Source organism: Lycium barbarum, chromosome 10 (genome assembly GCF_019175385.1).
Source record: "Lycium barbarum isolate Lr01 chromosome 10, ASM1917538v2, whole genome shotgun sequence".
Taxonomy (NCBI): domain Eukaryota; kingdom Viridiplantae; phylum Streptophyta; class Magnoliopsida; order Solanales; family Solanaceae; genus Lycium; species Lycium barbarum.
Window position 1 is genome coordinate 5,220,699 of NC_083346.1, and position 22,405 is coordinate 5,243,103.

The following is a 22,405-nucleotide window of genomic DNA, read 5'->3' on the forward strand; positions in this document are numbered from 1 at the left end:
CGTCTTTATGATGATCTAAATGTTGACCATAATAAGATTAGTGTTAACAGCTATAATATGTGGAAATACACTAGTAATTGTCGACGAACTTTAGAATTGGAGAAAATAAAACACTGATACTTATTTCATATTTGCTAGTACATCATTTCCAGTACACATAACACATGCATGCATGATCCAACTTGCATTAGGCTAAGGCCTAAAGCTAGAACTCCAAAAACGTACGTACTAATTTTCTTTATTATGGACTAAATTACCACTGGTGGATGGAGTACTTTGAAGTTGAAGTTCTTCATTTATTTAAGGTTTATTGGCTTCCAGAGATTCTTGAGCAGTTCTGCAACAGCGTGTGCAGCTTCCTCCTCTCCCATATCCACCGCAGCATCCGTATCTGCACCCTCCACCGTGGCCCCGGCCTCCACGACCGCCGCCTCCGTGGCCCCCACCGCCATAGCTGCCACCACCATGACCGCCTCCTCCGTAGCTGCCGCCACCGTGACCGCCTCCTCCTCCATAGCTACCACTTCCGTGACCGCCTCCTCCGTAGCTGCCGCCTCCACCGCCATAGCTTCCACCGCCACCACCATAGCCTTGTTTTGCAGCATTTAACTGGCCTTCATTTGCTGCTACATACACATACATACAACAAATTATATATATTGTCGTATGACGGTATTTGACTGGATACTATATTTGTGGAAAAAAATACTGACTTTAATTTTAACACGCGTCAAAAGAGTATCCTTAATTGTGGTCTCACAAATACGTCTGTTTGTATAGTTATGAGAGCATGCATGCAGAAGCGGAGGTAGAGTAGAAGATATGAATTCGGCATGTTACAATAGTTTTGGTTAAAATAAAGCTTTGTATCTGTTTTAAAGATTCATCTAATATATATAAATTATTATCACAGAACTCAATAACTCAAACGGGTTAGAATCACGAATTTATAATTTTTAAGTTTTGAATCCGGCTCTGATTATTCTGAAAGCATGTCATTATAGGTAAAAAGTGATATTTAATTTTAAAATCTTTTCCAAGAGAGAACAAAGATCATTTTAGAACAAATTAAAAAGAAAGGGCGTCATATAAAGTGTAAATTATGAATACTTATTTTTTATTTCTTGTCATCGAGTGAAAAGGTCTGTTCACAATATACATCATGATGGACGAAAACGAACTACATAATTTCCATGAATATATCTATGTACGTCAATAAATCCATATGTTTAAGAAAGATAGAAATACTAATATAGTCTTAATCTTACTTAAATCTTTAGTAAGTTCCTAAGGCTAAAAATATATGAGTAATGTTAGATCTGAGTATAATATTGCCGCAAAGCGTAATCTCATAAAGACATATTTATAAAACTTTTACAAGTAAAGATAAAATCTAAATGATAATCTAAAAAAGGACATTTGGGTAAATCAGCCTTTACCTTTAGTGTCATCTTGAGATTTCTTCTCATCAACTGCTAGAGCAAGAAAAAGGAAAGCACACAAAAGTGCTCCGAGAATTAGGGTATTAAGCTTCATATCTTGCAACTTTTTTCAATATCCAACAAGAGATTTTTGAGAGTACAATGATACTGGCTTTCTACTTAGCCTCAATTTATAACCAAAAAATCCCACTAGGAGACATAAACTATGAAGTGTTTCTGGTGATGATCTGGCTCTGAACTCTAGTCTATCCTTTTCATTTGACGTGTCCAATTAGTTTGATATATAATGGAATATGAAAAAAAAAATTGATGTTAAATAAAAAATAGTATAATGTATCAAAATGTCTTTAAACTTTATGTTCTTCAATATGTCAAGTGTGATATTAAAAATAACGGATTCTAAATAGAGAACGTTGTATTCTTTTTTATACAAACACTATCAAAAAAGTGCTAATTTTCTATAGAAACTTTTGACGAATTTCTTGTCAAAATTTGGCTTGTCGATAACGTTTCTGAGGATGCTTAGATAGATGTGTGGGCGCGCCAAGAGAGATAGGATTAGGAACGAAGATATGCGTGGTAAGGTAGGAGTGACTTCAGTGGTAGACAAGATGTGGAAAGCAAGGTTGAGGTGGTTCGGGCATGTAAGAAGGAAGAGCACAGATGCCCCGGTGAGGAGGTCGAGAGGTTGACAGTGGTAGATCTTATAAGGAGAGGTATAGGTAGACCTAGGAAGAATTGGGATGAGGTGATTACACATGACATAACTCATCTTCCTCAACCCAGGACATGGCCCTAGATAGAAAAATATGGAGGTTGTAGATTAGGGTAGAGAGTTAGTAGGTAGTCAGCAGAATTTCACTTTCTTTTGGGTGAGTATGGTTTTTGCTTAGAGCAACTTGGGCTCCCTTTTCTACTTATCAGTATCATTATTGACATTATATTACTATCTTATTCTTCAAATTGTGTTATTATTGTTGTTTCTTTTACTTGAGTTACCCTTCTGATTATTATTGTCAGTACTTTTCTTTTCTTCAATAATTTCACCATAGCTTTTACTTTTGTATTTGTCAAAGCACTTTTTTTTTTTTGCAAACATTTTTTTAAGCTGAGGATCTATCGAAAACAATCTCTCTATCCCCTTCTCCCCTCCCCCTCCAAACAAGCTAGGAATAAAGTCCGTCACCAGCCTCAGACTCCACATAGTTGGATGATACTAGGCATGTTGTTGTTATTGTTGGTAACGTTTTTGATGAATTCTCCATCGAAAATCTCTTACCGTCAAGTCAATTTTGATAGAATATCCATTAAATTAAAGATTTTCATGTAGTAACACGTAAATTGAAATGGAGGAAGCATACATTTAGAAACTTTCTTCATTGTATGACGAACTGATTATGGGCCTTGGAAGAAAAAAAAGGAAAACAAGTAAGCTTGAGCCAAGCTACGTGGTGAATTTGGAGGCTTTACATGTGGAATTTGAGATGATGCTGCTTACAAAGAAAAATTTTGTCACTATCTCCATATAGTCAATATATTGGATTCTTTTGTTAATCATTGTATCATTGTATCTCATTTTCAACATATTGAGGTAAGCGGAGAAGTGGCGAAGTATAATTCTGATAAAACCGACTCCAAAGAAATACGAAATGATGCCATACTTCGAAATTTAAACTTGTGACCTAAAATATAATAAAGGGATTTGATTAAACCCCTTCATTATTATTAGGAGGAAAGTGCACCAATAACTGTTTTTACGACTCCTATATAAGGAATAGTTGAAATATTTGAAGTCTTTTACTTTATTTCATAATCAACTTCTGACTATTGAATTTGAAGTTAAAATTATGAATCTGGAAGCTAAGTTAAGTTTTGCCCTCGAGTCTAAAGTTTAAATGTTGTTAGTTCTCGCAAAGCCTGATTTTATTGCACAGTCTGAAGTTGACCTGAAAGCTTAAAGAAGATGAAGAAGCAAAGCAATCTGAAGTTTGCCAAAATTCGCTATATTTTAAATACTTTTTAAAAACTAATCATATTTTAAGTAGGAATACTCAAATTAAAGCGACTACGAGATGAGATGGAGAGGACATGTGGATGCATATATCAAACTACTCTTGTGTTTCAGCAATTTGTAAAAATTAGTCTGACAAAATTATAAGCAGGGGAGGAGACAGAAGGTATACTACAAGACAAAATTAATAATTTTAATGAAAATTTATATTTGTGTTAAAAAATTTATTTAATAAATATAATGTTTAGAACTCAATTACTAAGTACTCGTGTGATGAACTTCACTACTTTCTTCAATACATTGTACCAAATAGATACACTTGAAATATACTAATTTCAGCGGAAGATTTAGCCCATCGACCCCATATTAAGTTTCAAATTACAATACTTACATCGATGGAGATGATGAGGATGATATGCTGGACATATGCTTTGATAAGGTGGTTAAAGATGGGGATCTCTCATCTAAGCAACAAAGAAGTGAAAGCAACAAAAGCAAAAAGAAGACACATGGAAGACAGCATAGTTGCGATGGTAAGGTGAACGAGGAATTTGTTCCAAGGCACCTACCGATGCGACTGGCAAAGCAGAATCATATGACAGTGTCAACAACTTTAATAAGATCCAATAAATCTAAGAAGAAGTGATGAACTATCAAGTGTTGTTGGACAGATTTGAAGAAGAAGGCAAGAAGAAAATGCTTCAAGTTACTTTAGACGGGCAATCTATCTTTATTAGGTCATACATATATAAAATAAAGTTTGAGGTTGGTAACTCAACTTTATTCTTGATTTTTTTTATTTTTGCATTACTTAAGCATTCTCATTTGCAATATCATCATAGAGTGTATTATAAACTCTCTGATGATCATAGAATACCTAGTTTTCTCTAACTTTTATTTTCTTCATGTTTGTTAATTAGTAGAGGTTCATTACCTCATTAGGATTAGTCAGGTAAGGCCTACCCCCTTGCTTGTACTCTTCTCTTTGAGGTTTGCTTTTATTGATCATATTATAATTTTAAAAAAAAATACAATACTTATTCGGGTGTTTACATCTAACTTAATAATTAATCTTAAGAATCGACAATTTATCATCAAAACACATATCACTTAACCATGTTAAGAAAAGTATATGCAAGATTGTATGTCTTACATTCGTTGAATTGATATAAACAACCGATACAAATAAATTTTAACCGAAAATATATTACGTACATGATAATACTCTGATTTTTTTCTACATTTTTTCATCAGCATATGGATGCATGTATCCTCAAAAATATCCCCGTTTTGCTGGACGTATTACGTAAATGGATGCATGCACCATGTACGTGTCCTAAAAAGTATTCTCCTTGTGCATCCAGCAAATGAGCTAGTATTTGTTTGGTCTTGAAGACAGCGGCACAATCACAGGAATAAAGAGGATTTAATTGAATTTTCTTCATCGCAAAGTCATACTATGCAGGTAAGGTAATAAATAAACTTTTGGGCACATACATGAATTTTTAAAATAAATTTTGGCACATATGTGAATTTTTAATTAAAATTTGTATGTGATTTTTCCGTATTCTTCACAATCTCTTTGCCAAAAATTCTTGATTTGTCACTGCTTGAAGGACATTCAACCAAAATACTCAAAGAGTAGCTAAAGGATAATCACGATGTAGCATCAATAGTCTAGCCCTATAGAGCGTAGCAATGAGGACCCTTGTTAGAATCCACATTGGTGTGAGAATGGACCATTTACCTCCTTATATAGTCTTGGATAGCTATCATCATGTGCTAATTATTGGAGTTGAATTAAGTCACGGATCCGTTGCTAACATGGTATCAGAGTTAGACCATCCGAATTTTTGATTTACCTAATGTTGAGCCCTCATGTTATATAATTCACACTTCAAATGTCTAATCTTAAGCATGTCAGAAGTATTAAAGTCCCACATCAGTGTAGAAATGGGTTGTTTGCCTCTTTATATGATCTTGAATTCTTGAGCAATATAAACAGAAAAGCTAAACAGAACATGGATAAATGTCAATCTGAAATTCAGCTTTTGATCAATCCAGAATATTTTTGTAATAATAGCAACAAACAGAATTTGTTTTTGTCATGTAGATAAACTTAATTCTCAACTTTATGCGATGAGACATCTCATTTTCAACCTTTTTTTTTTCTTTTTTCTTTTTTTGAATGGATATCTTACAGTATATTGAAGGAAAATCCATAACAGCAAAGAGGATGATAGAACATGAATACATGATAGTATATATTTGTTGGCTAATCTGATCCTCTTAATGCATAACTACATTTTGAATGACGGTCATGCCCGGACCAGCTTCCGTGCACCTCGATTATTTCACTGGTACCTGATACCTCCTACCAGCATAAGTATAGGATAACCCTGTCTATCAAGGCTTATGCAAATGGGGGAAAATCACCTAACATTTTTTGCGTCATATGGGATTTTGAATCTGAGACCTCATGATTTTCCTCTCACTTCATTAACCACATCTTGAGAAGCCTCTTAACGCATTTACATCTTATCATAGAGAGCCCTAAATTCACGAGGGGGGAGGCCTGCAGATACATATAGGCTGATGAAGTTGAAAATGATAGCCCTCAATAAGGTTAAAAGAACCCCTAGCATATGTCTAAAGTCAAACTCTGGAGTTACTATGTGATTATATCTCAAAACTCTGAAGCAGAACTTCAACCTTTCTGCATCAAGATTATTAAACAGGAAACATGGCAAATGTTCTTCAATCACAGATTTCACCTGCCATATGTTGGCATCCTTGATGTCAGTGTAAGAACAGATCAGATTAGCTAGTCAGTTAACACTTCGATAGACACCTTAACTTGGCCTCAACCTGCAAGTAAATACCCCAACTGGCAAGTAAACACCCCAAACTTTGAGAATGCACATCTAGACACCTTAACTTGGCCTCAACCTGCAAGTAAATACCCCAACTAGCAAGTAAACACCTCAAACTTTGAGAATGCACATCTAGACACCTCAACTTGGTTTAAGTTGGACCCGTAAACACACTTTTCCAGCAGATAACTTTAATTTAGCCGCGTCTAGATGTGGATTTTCAAAGTTGGGGTGTTTACTTGCCAGTTGAGCCCAAGTTAAGGTGTCTATCTACAACAACGACATACCCTGTGTAATCCCACAAGTGGGGTCGGGGAAGGGTCGAGTGTACGCAGATCTTACCCACCTTGGGAGGTAGAAGGTGTAATTGTATCGCCTAGAGACCAGATGACCAATGTCAATTGTTGCAAAATTTGCAGCATATTATATGTTTAATTCTAGAACTTCAACATGTATGATGGCAGATAGAAATTACCTTATCAACTATACCAGAACTTCCATCAATGTCATCCTCCTGATATACTCCCTGTCCCAAATTTTTAGTCCTATACTCCTATTATAGGGTTATGCACAATAATTTCCAGTTTCATTATATGGAAAGTCTTAATACATTTTGATTATCCCAAAACTTTTCTGCAACCACTTTTACTCAACATAGATTAATCCTTAGTATATTAATATTCAATAAAAAAAAGTCTAAATATGACCAAATAAGTTTCTCAACAACTATTAAACAACTTAACAATAAAAACAAATATTAAACAACTTATGTTTTTCAACTCTTTTAACAATCTGCGTCAAAAGTCAAAACATGACACGCAAATCAAAGTTGCACAGATGAACAAGAACCTGATTGTATTTTGTTTCCACACCGTTACCTATAATGAAGTATCACTAGTACAAAGTATAATCACCAAACAATGGACTAGCATTGACTTGCTCGGCATCGTGAGACATATATCAATGGCAGAATCAAACAACAATCTCGACAATCAGTTATGAGCATTCAATTTTTTTTGCAGAAAATACCAACAAAGATGATATCACCTAACATTCTTACCTTGAACTCTCACTGAAGACTGGCATTTCTCCAGCTCCAAATTGCAGATGAAAAAAGAAAACATGTGATGCACATCCCTCCAACTCCATTGAATTATCAGGAACTGTTGACTAGATGTTGATCATACCTCTGAATAAGGAGATCAAATACAATAAGACCTTTTTTTGCTAAGTAAAGGTATAAGGAGATCAAATACAATAAGACTATGTTGCTCGGACTCTTCAAAAATGTCGACTAGTGCGTGTAGGATCTTCTAAAAGTAGTGTATTTTGGAGGACCCAATACGGGTGCGGTAGCATTTTTGGAGAGTCCGAACAACATAGCAATAAGACCTATCAAGCAAATGAGGATAAAGGCTTTGGTATCATATTGCTTTGTGAACTCTACTAAGGAATTGTCCCAGATATAACTAATACTTCGATGAATTACATGGCCTCAGAATTTCTGAACATCATAAGAATTGCTACACTACAGGGTTTGCATAGCTTATGCACAATATGTTACAAAATTTGATAAACATACAGATGAATCAAACCTCACAACAAGAAATGATACATAACTCAGATGCAACTGGATACAATGAGCTCGAGCACATGAAAAGATTAGTCAATTCTGAAAACATGAGCTGTTGCCTATCACATTGTCACAGCAAATAAAATTCTTCTTATCTACTACAGTTAAAACATGTTCAGTTCAGAAGAAACTCAGAATACTGCACATGCTTTTAGATTTTATATCATGTATTCAGATTCAAATATGATAATCACAGAGGTTATACATGATAAACAAATTATGACAATAGTTAACGGACATAACTTCCTTTCACCGTTGGTAGTTGCTAGGCATTAATGGATGTCAACACTTTCAGTTGACAGATCAAATTGAAAAAACTGCTGCTATATAGTTCCAATTCTCTAACTTTTACTATAACTTGCTTCAATAATAGAGGAAAGAAAAGAGTGATACATTTAAAGGATAAAACGGGGGGGAAATGTGCTAAAGAAAAAGGACATTATTTGTCCTGTTTACCAATGTACACAAAGGAAAAAGACAGCTAAATTAGAAAAGAAGCTACTTAAACGGACTCCTCTGTTGCTGTGTGACTGGGAATTTTACAATATTCATTCTAAAAGTTGCAGAAAGTATATATCACCTCTCTTTATCTTTGTTTTGCTTAAGTAAATGGTAGCACTGTGTACAGTAGCACACAAAGCCTATGCAATTTTAAACTGACGAATGACCCCTATCATAATGTGCAACGAAGGATTTGTATACACAGCATCATTACAGCTAGCTAAGGCTAGCATCCAAGTGTTATTCTTGAAAAGTGAAACAAAAAGTATGGGGAGACTGTACAAGTATATCTTTCTGGAAGTTGTATGAACATAAAAGCAAATGGGGATAATCCACCTCTCCTATAGCGACTCGCAATCTCAGAAGGAAGATAAAAGAGACAGAAAAGTACAATCTGCTTCCAGCTAGAGTGCATCGATCAGGTAAAGCTAGTCTACATGCTAAATAGTTAGCTCAGACTTTGGAGTCAACAAGAGCAATGCCATGAACCTTTCAAGAACGAGCAAATGTTATTAACCATCTTGACGTGCAGCTTGCTTCTGGAGCAAAAGATACTTCAGATCTCCATAAGTTCCAGCAAGATGGAACCAAAACCACCAGACAAACTAATATGGAAAAATTCTAGTGTTTGTAGAATACAATGTCACGACTGCAGTTGGCCTTAATAGCTTCTTCTAAACCTTGTACACGGTCAAAATCAACTTTGAATGTAACCATGGTGACTCCATCTTTCCCGGTATCATAATCCTGCTTGATATCTTCTGCTTGGAAAGACTGTAACTGCAAATCCGGAAACAGATTCTCAGAAATGCATTAACGGAAGTAAATGCGTTCCAATTATGCTCTTGAAGCATCCAGCTTTTGATTAAGAGAATGAACCGAAAAAAGAACGAAACTGAAGAACCAAAAACTATTACCGAATAGCGCAACATTGACAAATATTACTGTAGTATCTTTTTCACACATAAGATCAAAATTACCTGATGGTATAGAACTCCTAATAATTCAAAAGTAACCTCCAAGCCCATCGGGACCTAAAACCAAAAAGTATTGCTTAATCAATGTTTGGTCTCAGGTTTATGCTAAACGCACTGAACGAAATGAGAAAAATAGAATCAACATTGCAAGTGGAGTTGAAACTATGTTTATACTTTAGATTTTATGAGAAATGTAGGAGCATTTCGCAAACATTCTGAAGTTACTCCTCCATAAGCTCTAACTAGACCTCCAGTGCCAAGTTTAATTCCTCCAAAGTGCCTGCAATTTAGAAAATCAACAAGATAAAGATACATGCATGCTTTCACTTCTTGCAAACATTTCCCAGTTTAGGCACATGAAATTTTTTTAACCTCAAGAAAAGATGCAAATCTAATTTACATCTCCTCATAAATTATGAACAATTTGGGTACCTGATCACAACAACCATGATTCTATCCAATCCTGAGGATGCAATTGCAGAATGTATCGGCTTGCCAGCAGTACCGGAAGGTTCGCCGTCATCATTAGTCCGATATTGTTCTCCAACCTAAATAGAATGAACGATAATATTTTTTGCATGGTAAGGTAAGAGCCAAGACTGATATAAACAAATCTGGAGAAACCTAAAACTAGAGAGACGCTATTTCTTATTTGTCCGTGTAAGGATAAGCAGTTATGATCAAATGGAAGCAATTATAACCCAAAATGCTAGTCACTAAGGGGTTGTTTGGTTCAAAACTAGGTTATCCTGGGATGATAATCAGGATTATCTATCCCACTTTTTATATGGGATTTATAATCCCATGACTGTGGTATAAAATTTATCCTGGTTATAGATAATACCCAACCAAACACATGATAGATTCAATCCAAATTTTATACTAGGATAACCCACTTAATCCCTCCAACCAAACGATCCCTAAGTCAACCATATGAGTCCCAATCAACCAATGTATCAACTACACTTCAATTATAATACCAGTAGCATACACTTAATAGTGTTTCAACAAGTGTAGCTGTTTTTTTAGGCTTAATACATTGACACCCCTTAAACTGGCCAGCAATTTTCATTTAGACACTCGAACTACGGTTTATTCCAATTGAGCTCCTGAACACATGATACAGCGTTCCTATTAGACACCTTCGGTTCAAATTTTCAAACTTTTTTGCGTGTGTTCTCAAATTCTTCATTACGTAGATAAGCTAATCATTTAAGATATGTCATCTCCTTTAATTATACGAATTAGTCTCAAATAGTAAAACCTCAGGCATGTTTCAATTGAGGATGATATGTCTATTAAAGGTGATGATGACATATTTTATGTCGTAAACTAATCTACGTAATGAGAACTTGAGATCACGCACAAAAGATCTTCCAAAATTCGAACTGAAAGTGTCTAATAGGAACACTTTATCGCTCAATAGGAACAACTCGAGTGTCTAAATGAGTTTTGGTGGCAAGTTTGAGAGGCTGTTGATGTATTCAGCCATTTTTTTTTATGACGAAACGACTTTTAGTCATCAAATCCCAAAAAAATTCTAAACATTTAGCAATAAAAACATGATTTTGGCCACAAGAACATACCTTGTAAGCCCAACAATTATGTGTAGCTCTAGGGTCTCGTACCTAAAATCAAATCCAATCAATCATCACAAAATACAACCAAAACCCCAACTAAAACAAATTCAAGATTACAATTTCAAGAATGAAACAAATTGCAAAGATTCAATCTTTACACATTCAATAGACACCAAAAACAAAGAGGGTACCTCAGAAAGGAAAGATTGAGCAGAACGCTCATCAGGAATGTGGCCAGCAATTGCAATAAATTTGCTCTTCTTGATTTCTTTTTCAAAAATAACTCTTTCTTTGAGTGTTGTAAATGCACCTCTATTAGGATTTGAACTGCTAGTAGTGACCATTTGTTTGAAATTATTACGAAGGTAGAAGTGATGATTAAGCTTTGAAATAGGAGTGAAAAATAATAACCAAGAAGCAGACATCTATGGCAGCTATTTCGTCAAGATTGAGGATGTTTGGTACGAGTGGAAAATAGAAAAGGGTAAAATTGAAATTTTAACCCATTTAGTTTTAGAGCCTGTTTGGATGGGCTTATGCCTATAAGTTAAAAATAGCTTATAAGTTAAAAATAAATAAGTTGGATAGTCTAACTTCTTTTTTTTTTGGCTTATAAGCTGCTTTAGATAAGCTAAGTAAATGAGCCCAATTATTTTTTTGAGCTTATTTTAAACACAAAATGACTTTAAGCTGGCCAGCCAAACACTCAAAAAAACTGAAAACAGCTTATAAGCAACTTATAAGCCAATCCAAACGGGCTCTTATGAAATTGTGGGAATATACCACTTGGCTTGGGTAATTACGAATTCATCTTCTTTTTTTCTTTTTTCTTTTTTTTAACATGGCCATGAATTTTATCATGTTTTTCAAAATTAACTTTAAAATGGAGTATTATTTTCAAATCAACATTTGCTATAATTTGGGTTATTAGTGCAACTTTAACTTGGGATAGAGAATTTAAAAGAGAAAATTACGCTCTATGAAAATTAAAAATAAAAAGAGTAAAATTGATTTTTTTACCCATTTAGTTTATGAAATTGTGAGAAACATAATACTTTGTTTTGGTAATACGAATTTTATGGTTTTTTCTTCTTCTTTTTTTTTTTTAAAAAAAAAAGTTTTTTTATTACATGGGGGTAAGGGAAGGAGAAATGGGGAAGCGGATTACAACGTGCAGATTCGAACTCTCATCAACAAGATGAAAATTCAAGTAGTCAACCAACTGAGCTACTAGATCTCTACAATTTTATGGTTTTTTTTATATTAACTAGAAATATTATTTTTGAATCAATATTTGTTTTATAATTTGGTTGATTTATGAAACTTGGGATAGAGAATTTAAAATATAAAAGCCCGATTTGAAGAGTATTTCAAGTGAAATAATAATTTTAGCTCACAAAATTTCAATCTTTCTCGAAGAAATTCATACTCAACATAACTAATCAAATATTATTAAACTTTTAACTCCAGCTTCGAATACTCTTTGTTATAATTATATTGTTCGAGCACGACTCCTACTAGCAACTATCCTTCCTGAGAATAATAGTAAAAATCATTATGAAACGTATGTGCAAAAGAGCATCCTCCAAAATGCCTGTCGTTTCACTATAAGAATAAAAATAAATTTAAAAAGTTTTTTTTTCATATAATGGTAGAAAAAAAAAAAGATTTTCTATTTTGTTGTTTTGAAGAAAGACCTATGCACCTAGGCTTAAATGATAAGTTATAACCACTCACGAGTGTGGTGGGATAAGAATTTGACACTCGTTAATGAGAGATCTCAAGTTCAAGCTCTAAGAATATAAAACGTTTTTTGTTTAATAAATTAGGTACGACGCGAATTCAAATTAATCGAACTAATATATTTTGAACACCAGACAAATATAACCAAAAGCACATCAATTGTAAATCATTCTCATTTTTCTTTTTCTTTCTTTAATTTCTCTTTAAAACTTTCAAGCTATAATTGAAGGTGAGATACTATAGCATATGTTCCCAAATGCTGAGAACAATTGGCAAAAGCAAGACAAGGCCCAAATAGGAATTTACCATAGGTTTATACATGTTCCAATCCACTAGAATTTGAGATTTGAAAGAATACGAAACCTTCTTTTCTGTTTATAATAAAACAGTTTTCCTTCATTCGTGCATTAAACATGAATTCACAGAATGCAACTTGCTTTGAAGAGTCATTGTAAGAAGATACTTGTGTATCATATTCAAAGTGATGGTACAATTAATACTTAATACAGTTTGTGAAGATAGAGGTAAGGTTTGCGCACATTTTATCCTCCGTAGACCTTACTTGTGAGATTACACTGGTATGTTGTTGTTGATGTTACAGTTTGTGAAGATGTTTTGGCATTTTAGGCATTAATTGGACGATGTAGTATTTATGTATACAAGTATAAACTTAAGTGATAAGGTCACAAGGTTTGACAACTTTTTAGCTGACTGATGGTTTACTTTAGTCCATATTATTACGTTTGACGAAAAAAATATCCAGAATGAATTTGAGTAGTATGTGTAGCGAAAATATTTGTGCACTATTATAATTTATTTGGTCAAATTTTTAGAAAGCAAAATACTTATTTTGGTGTTAGTTGCTTGATCAAACTTTGCAAAAGAACGAAAAAGACACCTTTGAATATTAAAAAGTAGCAATTATTTTTCTGCTACACGAAAGAAGCTGAAAAACAAGATTCTTCTCAGTAGTAGAAGCACAATTTAGTTTTGGTTTTTTCAGGACAAGATTCTCCAAACACAAACTACTTGTACAATACTAACATTAGCACTTATAAAATGATTTGACCAGATACAGATTGCAACTATTTGAACTTATTCTTCGTTAAATTCTATGTTACAAATGTTTTCTGAAACAATACTAGTCCAGCATAAACAAGAAGTCGCTTTGGCCGAGTGGTTAAGGCGTGTGCCTGCTAAGTACATGGGGTTTCCCCGCGAGAGTTCGAATCTCTCAGGCGACGAATATTCTTTTTCCCTTTCCTCTATCAGAAGTGGTCCTGGCAAAAGGCAAAGTCGTCAATCAACACCTCCCCCTGATAAACCCAAGCCCAAATGCGGTGACTCGGTTCTGTTCTTTCCAACTTTCTAGGCGATTGCGTCAAAACAGTACTTATTTGTCATTCTCTTTTGGGTGTCACACAAGTGTGAACGGTTCACAAGTGAAGTCCAAGTCAAGCACTCAAGCTGTAATTATTTGGTAAATTTCCTTTATTTGGACTTTTTAAAACTTTTTTTCTTATCATTTTCATTAAGAGCTTGTTTGGATGGATTTAACTGCAAACAGCTTATAAGCTGCAAACTAAAAAAAATAAGTTGGGTAGTCTAACTTATTTTTTTTAGCTTATAAGTTGTTTTCAGCTTATAAGCTGCTTTAGATAAGCTAAGTCAAATGAGCCCAATTATTTTTTTGAGCTTATTTTAAGCACAAAATGACTTTAAGCTGGCCAACCAAACACTCAAAAAAGCTGAAAACAGCTTATAAGCGACTTATAAGCCAATCCAAACGGGCTCTAAGTCTATCATGACTTTTTATTAATTTTGAGTGAGATCATCACTACGCATAAAATAAAATTAACATTTGGGAAAATGTCCATTGTCTACAAATTACTTTGTTTACACTTTTGGTTCTTCCTAACCGGGGGGATTTTGAGTGCCGAGGCTAGATTTTCTGTGTTGATATATATATATTAACTTTTGAATACCTTGAACAAATGCAAACGGTTAGCTCAAGCAGTTCAAGATGTTCAAAATTGTCTTTAGTGTCTTAGGTACGATTCCCGTTGACAACATTATTTTTCATATTTAACTTTTGTTGTTGTTTTCGAACCCCTTGAATGAAAATCCTGAATCCGCCACTGTTCCTACCTTTATCGTAACAAAATCATCTTGTATTTGCCCTTGTTGTCTAATACAGATCCAACATGAATTGGGCAGACTCCATATGTCCAGATTTTCAAGAAAATAATTCAAATTTATCACTATTGTTTAAAGCTACATTCAAGCTAGAGCTCCGTTAGGGGTAAGCAACAATAGAAGTTTTTCGAATGGCAGAATTAAGTTGGGTCGCATAAGACTCATTAGGGGGAAAATATTCCCTACTAAAAAAAATTCTATTTTCAAATCTCAAACATGAAATCTCTAATTAAAAATAAAGAAATATTATCCCGTATCCATCTCATCTCACCCCATGGTGGTCAATCTTCCACTATGACAGAGTCTTGATTCAATTGTGAAGTAGATTAAAATTACATTGTAAGGAGGTTGACACAAAATTATAGGTATTTCCTCGTTTGTATTTGTAATGCCAATAAGTTAACAGACTGATTTTGAATGGACAAGATTGGAACTGAGATTAAGAATATGGCAATTACATTATTTTTATTAAAATCAATAGACGGTGTTAAGTTAGTCTAATTTTATTTTTCTTACTGAAAAGGAAGGGATAAATACTTATTAAATTTTATTAAAATATACTACATTTGTCATGACCACAATAACAACCTTTAAAAATAGGGAAAATGGTCAAATATACCCCTCTACTTTAGTTTATTGACTAACCTTGTTCTCCATTAGTCAAAGTAGTCAAATATACCTCCCGTTACAAGTTGGGGCCAAATATACTCCTATCGTTAGCAAAGTTTCAAAAATACCCCTCATTTCTAACATATTCCCACATAAGCAAGTCTAGTCATTGAAATTGAGTGACATGGACGTCACATGACATTTAACTTATTCTATGTAGTGCCTACTTGACAATTTTTTTAAAAAACAATCTGGAAAATTGATTTTTCTAAAAACAAATCTATTAAAAATGGATTTTATTAAAAATCTGATTTTTTATATATAAAACCCGCTTCTTAAAAAATAATATTCTGGAAAATTGGATTTTTTTATTAAAAAATCTGGAAAATGTTTTTTTTTAAATTAATCCATATTAAAAAAAAAAACTTTACAGTATTTCAGATTTAAAAAAAAAATCATTTTCCAGATTTTTTAACTAAAATATCCAATTTTCGAGAATATATTTTAAAAAAACGGATTTTATTAAAATAAAAAGTTTCAGATTTTTAATAAAGTCCATTTTTCTTCAGATTTATTTAAAAAAATCAATTTTCTAGATTGTTTTTAAAAAAATTGTCATGTAGGCACCACATAGAATAAGTTAAATGTCATGTGGCGTCCATGTCACACAATTCCAATGACTAGACTTTCTTATGTGGGAATATGTTAGAAATGAGGTGTATTTTTGAAACTTTACTAACGATAGGAGTATATTGACTACTTTGGGTAACGAATGACAAAGTTAACCAATAAACTAAAGTAGAGGGGTATATTTGAACCTTTTCCCTTAAAACATCATCATTTTTCTTTGTATCAATAGATATTGAATGTGGACAAGGCAGGTAATGTACTAAAATTTTAAAAACTTAGGAATAAATAAAAAGGATGGTGACCATATCATAGTCTATTTTATTTTAGTTTTCTTGTGTGTATATATATATATATATAGTTTTCTTGTATGTATATATATACCCAATATATATATTGGGTAAAAGTAACATGGAGTAAATATTACGCATGTAAAACAAGCCACAAAATGAAGATGCTATAGCTTTTCTCCATTTTCCATTAACAGTTGACCACACAATTGGATGGCCCGAAAGGCCAAATTGGGGCATCAAATGCCAAGTTGATCAATGATCTTTGGTTTTGAAAATGGGTACTCCTTCTGTTCCATGTTAGATACACTTTTTTTTTAAATATATGTAGCATGGTCGACAATCAGAGACATTTATTAATGCTCCTGCGAGTGTGGTTTAGAGGTCAAATAAATGAATTTAAAATTATGAGATCTCAGGTTCAACTCACATTATAGACAAATATACTAAGATGGTTTCTCTTCATATATTCAACCTATGTGGATAAAATTGTCTGACACCTATGCTGGTAGCAAGTAGCAGGTACCTCGTGAAAATTAGTCCAGATATAAGTTGATCCGAACACCATGATTATCGAAAAAATTCATATGTTTGGAAGCCTGCTTAAAAAACCTGTGCAACGAGTGCAATTAGGTCATTTTACAAAATATTAATGACATATTTTTTATCACAATTAAATTTTAACTATTTTTTTCCGTAAACTTCACGTTCAGTCAAATATGGTGAGGTGATGGAATATATGCTAACGCTTTTGATTGTGCAGTTTCAAAGTGCCGAGTAAAACTTTGGGGGCTCTTTAGTTTATTCTCAACCTATATGCACCATGAATTTTATGCAGAAAGGTTCATTCTGATCCATTAGTGACACATTACGGATTTCAACTTTTTGAGGCGTAATTCCTCACGTAAAATTATTAAAAAAAAAAAAAAAAAAACCTCTTTTCTGATTAACGATTTTTGTTCAAATATAGTTACTCCTATTTGTCATATTGTAACAAAAAGTAATCGAATTGGATACAAATAATTCATATGTCTTACTTAATAAGTTAATGATTTAGACGGAACTTAAATTTGGTGAAATATACTAGTGCAATATTAGACAATAGTGTGTGTCTGTCTTAACAAAATAATGGAAAGATGAAGTTTCCAAATACTTCAAAACATGTACCACAAGGGGGCAAAGGAGAAAAGAAAAGCCAATTCCTTTACTTATTTTTTTAGTTTTAATTTGATAGGAGAAACGGTAAATATTCTCTTCGATTATTTTTTCTGGTAATAAAGATAATTATATTATTAATTAAAAATCAGTAGATGCTTTCACATTTCTTGGACACATGACACGAAAAAGTCATTAAAAAAAGAGGTTAACACATAGTAAAAATTTATTTGAACTCGATATTTACACCAAATCATATTAATTTATCATCATTAAGTCATAAATTAAAGCAAAAATATGTAACCGTGATTTATTGATTAGAGTATTATGTGAAGACATGAGTCATATGGATTGGTTTAATCATGGGGGAAGAGTAAGCTTTTACAGAGACGGATCTAGGATTTATAGTCGGTTTGGCTAAACTTCTAAAATCAGTTTATTTTGAAAAACATTTTAAAAAAAAAGTGTTTTTCAAAAAAGTAATTTTTGTGAGAAGCAGTTTGTCTTTGGCCAATTAATTTAAAAAGCACTTTTGAACAGCGATTAACGTTTGACCAAGCTTTAAAAAAAGTGTTTTTAAGTGTATTTTTCTCAAAAGTGCTTTTTAAAAAAAGTGCTTCCGGGGAAAATCTATTTTTTTTTAGCTTCTGAAAAAGTGCTTATGGTACTTATTTTGTTCCCACAAGCTTAGCTAAACACCTCACTTTTTTTTTCAAATGAGCACTTTTTGAAAAAAAATAAGTTTGGCCAAATAGGCTATTAATGTTTATGCGGTATGTTTTCGAAATCTTTTGAGTTACCGAGTTTTAAATTAATAATTTATACATATTAAATAAAAAATTTAAAACTAATACAAAGTTTGAATAAAGCTACCGAATCGTGCAAAATCCGTGACTTCTATTTACCTCTGAGCTTTTACAATACATAGCAAAATCAAATTCCCGAAAACACCATTACTATATTTCGCTATTTTTGTGGTTTTTCACTTGATTTGTAATACCCATTTTGACAGTCAACTGATCCGATCACATCATAACATTTCACTTTGGGAGTAAAGGCTCCCTATCAAAGGCGAACAATTTTTAGGACTCAAATTGAGAACTCTATTTAAAATGAAAGAGTACTTATCATTCATCTTTATGGTTAATGATATATTTTGCTAACTATATTCGTTTTGCTTGAATTTAAAACAAAAGGTTTACTGGAGAAACAGTCTAGCAATTGACATGTTCTAAAACAGATTCAAAGTCCGCCATTCAATAGATATGTACGTGCATTTATTCACTATTTTTATACTCTGAGTAGGTTGAAAAAATTCTAAAATAATGTCTTTAGTTATTGGTCAAAACTACAACCAAATTGAGAAAGATTAAAAAAAAATATGCTAAAGAAGGCAAAATTGCTTAAGGGACAAAGAATTTAAACATAAAAGTTGTTGGGAATCACGTATTAGTAGAGGAATTCCTAGAGGTGAAGTATGTCCAAATTAGTATAAACAGAGTAATATTTATGTCAAATAGCTACTTCCCAAAACTAATACATACAAAAACCAACTTCAAACACGCACATTATTTTCTAAACAATCCAAACGTCAATATTATTAAATCCTCGCATCAAAATCTCGAATAATGAAAGGGTTTTCCTTCAATGCCCATAAGAATTTTGAAATTTCAACTAAGGGATTTGATATGAGTTTGGTTAAAATATATTAGTAATAGGTATTGTAAAAAAATACGAAAATATAATTACTGAGTTACTTAGAACTTTGGTATGCTTGCTAAAGCGGATGTGATAGCGTAAAAATACATAGTAATATTTTTACTTACCACGCACCTATCAACTAGTGATAGAGGTGTTAATCATAGGTTCTCTTTTTGGTTTTCATCCGGTGTCCAATATTTGGATCACGATAAATTTGGATTCGTGATTCATAAAGCCCATTAAAGTAGAAAGCGTTTTTTACCTAAAAAAAAATAATCTTACCCAACACTCAAACTCGAAATATCTAGTTAAGGATGGAGGAAAAAATAAAGGAAAACAAAAAGCATAACAAAATAGCTAGTTGTACGTATTTTCTAATATTCCTTGACTTAATACATCAATAATTTCTTGAACTTGTCAGTAAATTTCATCTAAACACTGGAACTATGATGTGCTCCAATTGAGTAATGAACACATGATAAAAGTCTTCCTATTGAACACATTCGACTCATAATTTGAAAAAAAAATTATGCGCAAGTCCACAAGCACCCTTTACATAAATAATTTAATTACATTATTAAATATGCGTCCTTCTTTAGTTATACAAATGAACATCAATTGAGACACGCATGAGGTTTTACGGATTAGTTAGACTAAAGCGTATAATTAAAGGATAACTTTTAATTAGTTAACTTGTCTACGTAATGAGTGCTTGAAAACACAAATAAAAGATTTTGCAAAATTTTGACGAAAATGTCAAATATAAATACTTTCTCATGTGTTTAGATACTAAATTTGAACATACTATAATTCGAATATTAAAATACACTAACAAGCTCGAGAGGCTCTTGCCTCTCGATGTATTCAACCAAATTTCTTTTAACTTCATTGGTAGGAAAGTACCTTTTTGTTTTCTTTTCAAGTGTATTCACATATTGCAACCAAAGGAAATTTCCAACTAGTAATACATTACCATTGTCACATTCATTAATTGGGATCCACTCTCCTTCCGCCGTTTGGTAACATGTTCAAAAAATAGAGAAAAATATAGAGACAGAATCAAACCCGCGTGTGCTTTGTAAGAAAACCTAATTTCCACTCCCTCTCCTTTCTTTTCTTTCCCCCTATAAATTCCTTTCTTCCCCTTCTCCTCAACTCACAATTCATTTTTTTTTTTCCAATCTCTTACAACATATGTCTCACAGACCCAACATTCCACACTTCTCATCTATAGCTTTTGGTCTCCATTCTCATCTCCTGGTTTCCAGTGAGATGTCCTCTAATTCTAACTGGTCTTAACTATTTCTTCAATCAATTTATTCAGTTTTCACTACCCCAAATTCTTATTAGAAATAGTTTAAATATACCCCTTCTATTATACTTTCTGTCAAAATATACCCTCCCCATCATTCTTTTTTTTTTTTTTTTTTAGTGCTACCAAATTTATTTTGATTTCTTGAAACATGGGTGTTAAAGGATTTGTTGAAGGAGGCATTGCTTCTATTATTGCTGGATGTAGTACTCACCCACTTGATTTAATTAAAGTCCGAATGCAACTTCAAGGAGAATCTCCGGCCTCTGTTCAGAATCTCCGGCCAGCACTTGCCTTCCACACTGCTACTACCAATATCCATATTCCGGTTGCTCCGACCCGTGTGGGACCCGTTTCAGTAGGTGTAAAAATAATACAACAAGAAGGTGTTAAGGCTTTGTTTTCCGGTGTATCAGCAACTATGCTAAGGCAAACACTTTATTCTACGACCCGAATGGGGTTGTACGATATGTTGAAACAGAAATGGAGCGACCCGGATAACGGCAGTAATATGTCGTTATCCAGGAAGATCCTCGCTGGCTTGATAGCCGGCGGGGTGGGAGCGGCCGTCGGTAATCCTGCTGACGTGGCGATGGTCCGCATGCAGGCAGACGGTCGTCTCCCATTGGCGCAACGACGCAACTACAAGAGCGTCGTTGATGCCATTACTCAAATGAGTAAAAGCGAAGGTGTTACTAGCCTGTGGCGCGGTTCATCCCTTACAGTGAATCGCGCTATGCTAGTAACAGCATCGCAACTAGCATCGTATGATGAGTTTAAGGAGATAATTCTAGCGAAGGGGCTTATGAAAGACGGGCTTGGGACCCACGTGACGGCGAGTTTCGCGGCGGGATTTGTGGCGGCTGTGGTGTCGAATCCTGTGGATGTGATTAAGACACGTGTCATGAATATGAAGGTGGAGCCAGGGATGGCCCCACCTTATAATGGGGCACTTGATTGTGCTATGAAAACTATTAAAGCTGAGGGGCCAATGGCTCTTTACAAGGGGTTTATTCCTACAATCTCAAGGCAAGGACCATTTACTATTGTGCTCTTTGTTACACTGGAACAAGTCCGCAAATTGCTCAAGGATTTCTGATGATGACGACGAAGAAAAAAGTGGAATTTAGTATCACGAATTAACAAAAAAATGTTTCGTTTAATTGATGTTTTTAAGTTTAAATTTGTTACTTAAGTTTGGGAGAGAAGTAATACCAAGTCTATGGCCAAATGTTGTGTTCTTAGATCATATACTATAATTACTTCTATATAAAAATGATTTCTTGTTTGGTGGGATGATTTATTGATTAAGTTACTGTTGATTGAAGCAACTGTTATATTTTCTTTTAATTCCTGATGTTTGTTGTTATTGGGAAAGAGAGCATGAATTGGAATTCAATTGAGCCTAATAAAAGGCATTTAGCTTCAAAGGACATCATACCAAAGTCATTATTGAAGGTTATGTTCTTTCTGACTTTGTAAAGATCACCCATTAATACAGCACAATATTATTAATTCCAAATTTCAGAGAAATGTCTATTGTGCTTTGCTGTTTACCGAAACTATTTAGGGAAAGGAGCACCTTTCCTTTTATGATATTTAGCTTATTTTTGAAAATCGAGTTTGGCTTATTTATACGATGACAATTTACTTGTTTTGTCGGTAAGGTTGAATAATATATTAGCAAACTTTAACTCCGAATCTAATGTTGTCCACAAGGGTGACTTCTCAAGAATTATTTGAACAACTTTTAAA

General features: G+C 33.5%; 3 protein-coding genes and 1 non-coding gene across 7 annotated transcripts; 2 read left to right on the forward strand and 2 right to left on the reverse strand.

Moving 5' to 3' along the window:
* Nucleotides 1-96: 96 nt before the first annotated feature.
* Nucleotides 97-1,599, reverse strand: LOC132615490 (glycine-rich cell wall structural protein-like). 2 transcript variants are annotated; one of them, XM_060330094.1, is made up of 2 exons: nt 1,440-1,599; nt 97-623 (listed from the first exon to the last, which is right to left on the reverse strand). In XM_060330094.1, exons 1-2 carry the CDS (start codon nt 1,534-1,536, stop codon nt 301-303), a joined length of 420 nt encoding a protein of 139 aa, XP_060186077.1. In that variant the 5' UTR covers nt 1,537-1,599; the 3' UTR covers nt 97-300. The 2 variants fall into 2 exon arrangements, with proteins under 2 accessions (XP_060186077.1, XP_060186076.1); XM_060330093.1 differs by having other exon boundaries at nt 97-626; nt 1,440-1,598.
* Nucleotides 1,600-6,027: 4,428 nt separating this feature from the next.
* Nucleotides 6,028-11,505, reverse strand: LOC132614847 (uncharacterized). 3 transcript variants are annotated; one of them, XR_009572464.1, is made up of 7 exons: nt 11,209-11,505; nt 11,024-11,065; nt 9,870-9,985; nt 9,612-9,717; nt 9,441-9,494; nt 7,387-9,240; nt 6,028-6,321 (listed from the first exon to the last, which is right to left on the reverse strand). XR_009572464.1 is itself a non-coding variant. In XM_060329398.1 (6 exons), exons 1-6 carry the CDS (start codon nt 11,440-11,442, stop codon nt 9,082-9,084), a joined length of 711 nt encoding a protein of 236 aa, XP_060185381.1. In that variant the 5' UTR covers nt 11,443-11,505; the 3' UTR covers nt 6,028-9,081. The 3 variants fall into 3 exon arrangements, 1 of the variants encoding a protein (XP_060185381.1); XR_009572465.1 differs by having other exon boundaries at nt 6,614-9,240; XM_060329398.1 differs by having other exon boundaries at nt 6,028-9,240.
* A 2,417-nt stretch (nt 11,506-13,922) lies between these two features.
* Nucleotides 13,923-14,004, forward strand: TRNAS-GCU (transfer RNA serine (anticodon GCU)). Its single transcript has one exon. It is a non-coding gene; the product is annotated as a tRNA-Ser (tRNA).
* A 6,394-nt stretch (nt 14,005-20,398) lies between these two features.
* Nucleotides 20,399-21,946, forward strand: LOC132614287 (mitochondrial uncoupling protein 5). The gene has a single exon (XM_060328701.1). It carries the CDS (start codon nt 20,802-20,804, stop codon nt 21,747-21,749), a length of 948 nt encoding a protein of 315 aa, XP_060184684.1. The 5' UTR covers nt 20,399-20,801; the 3' UTR covers nt 21,750-21,946.
* The last annotated feature ends 459 nt before the right edge of the window (nt 21,947-22,405 follow it).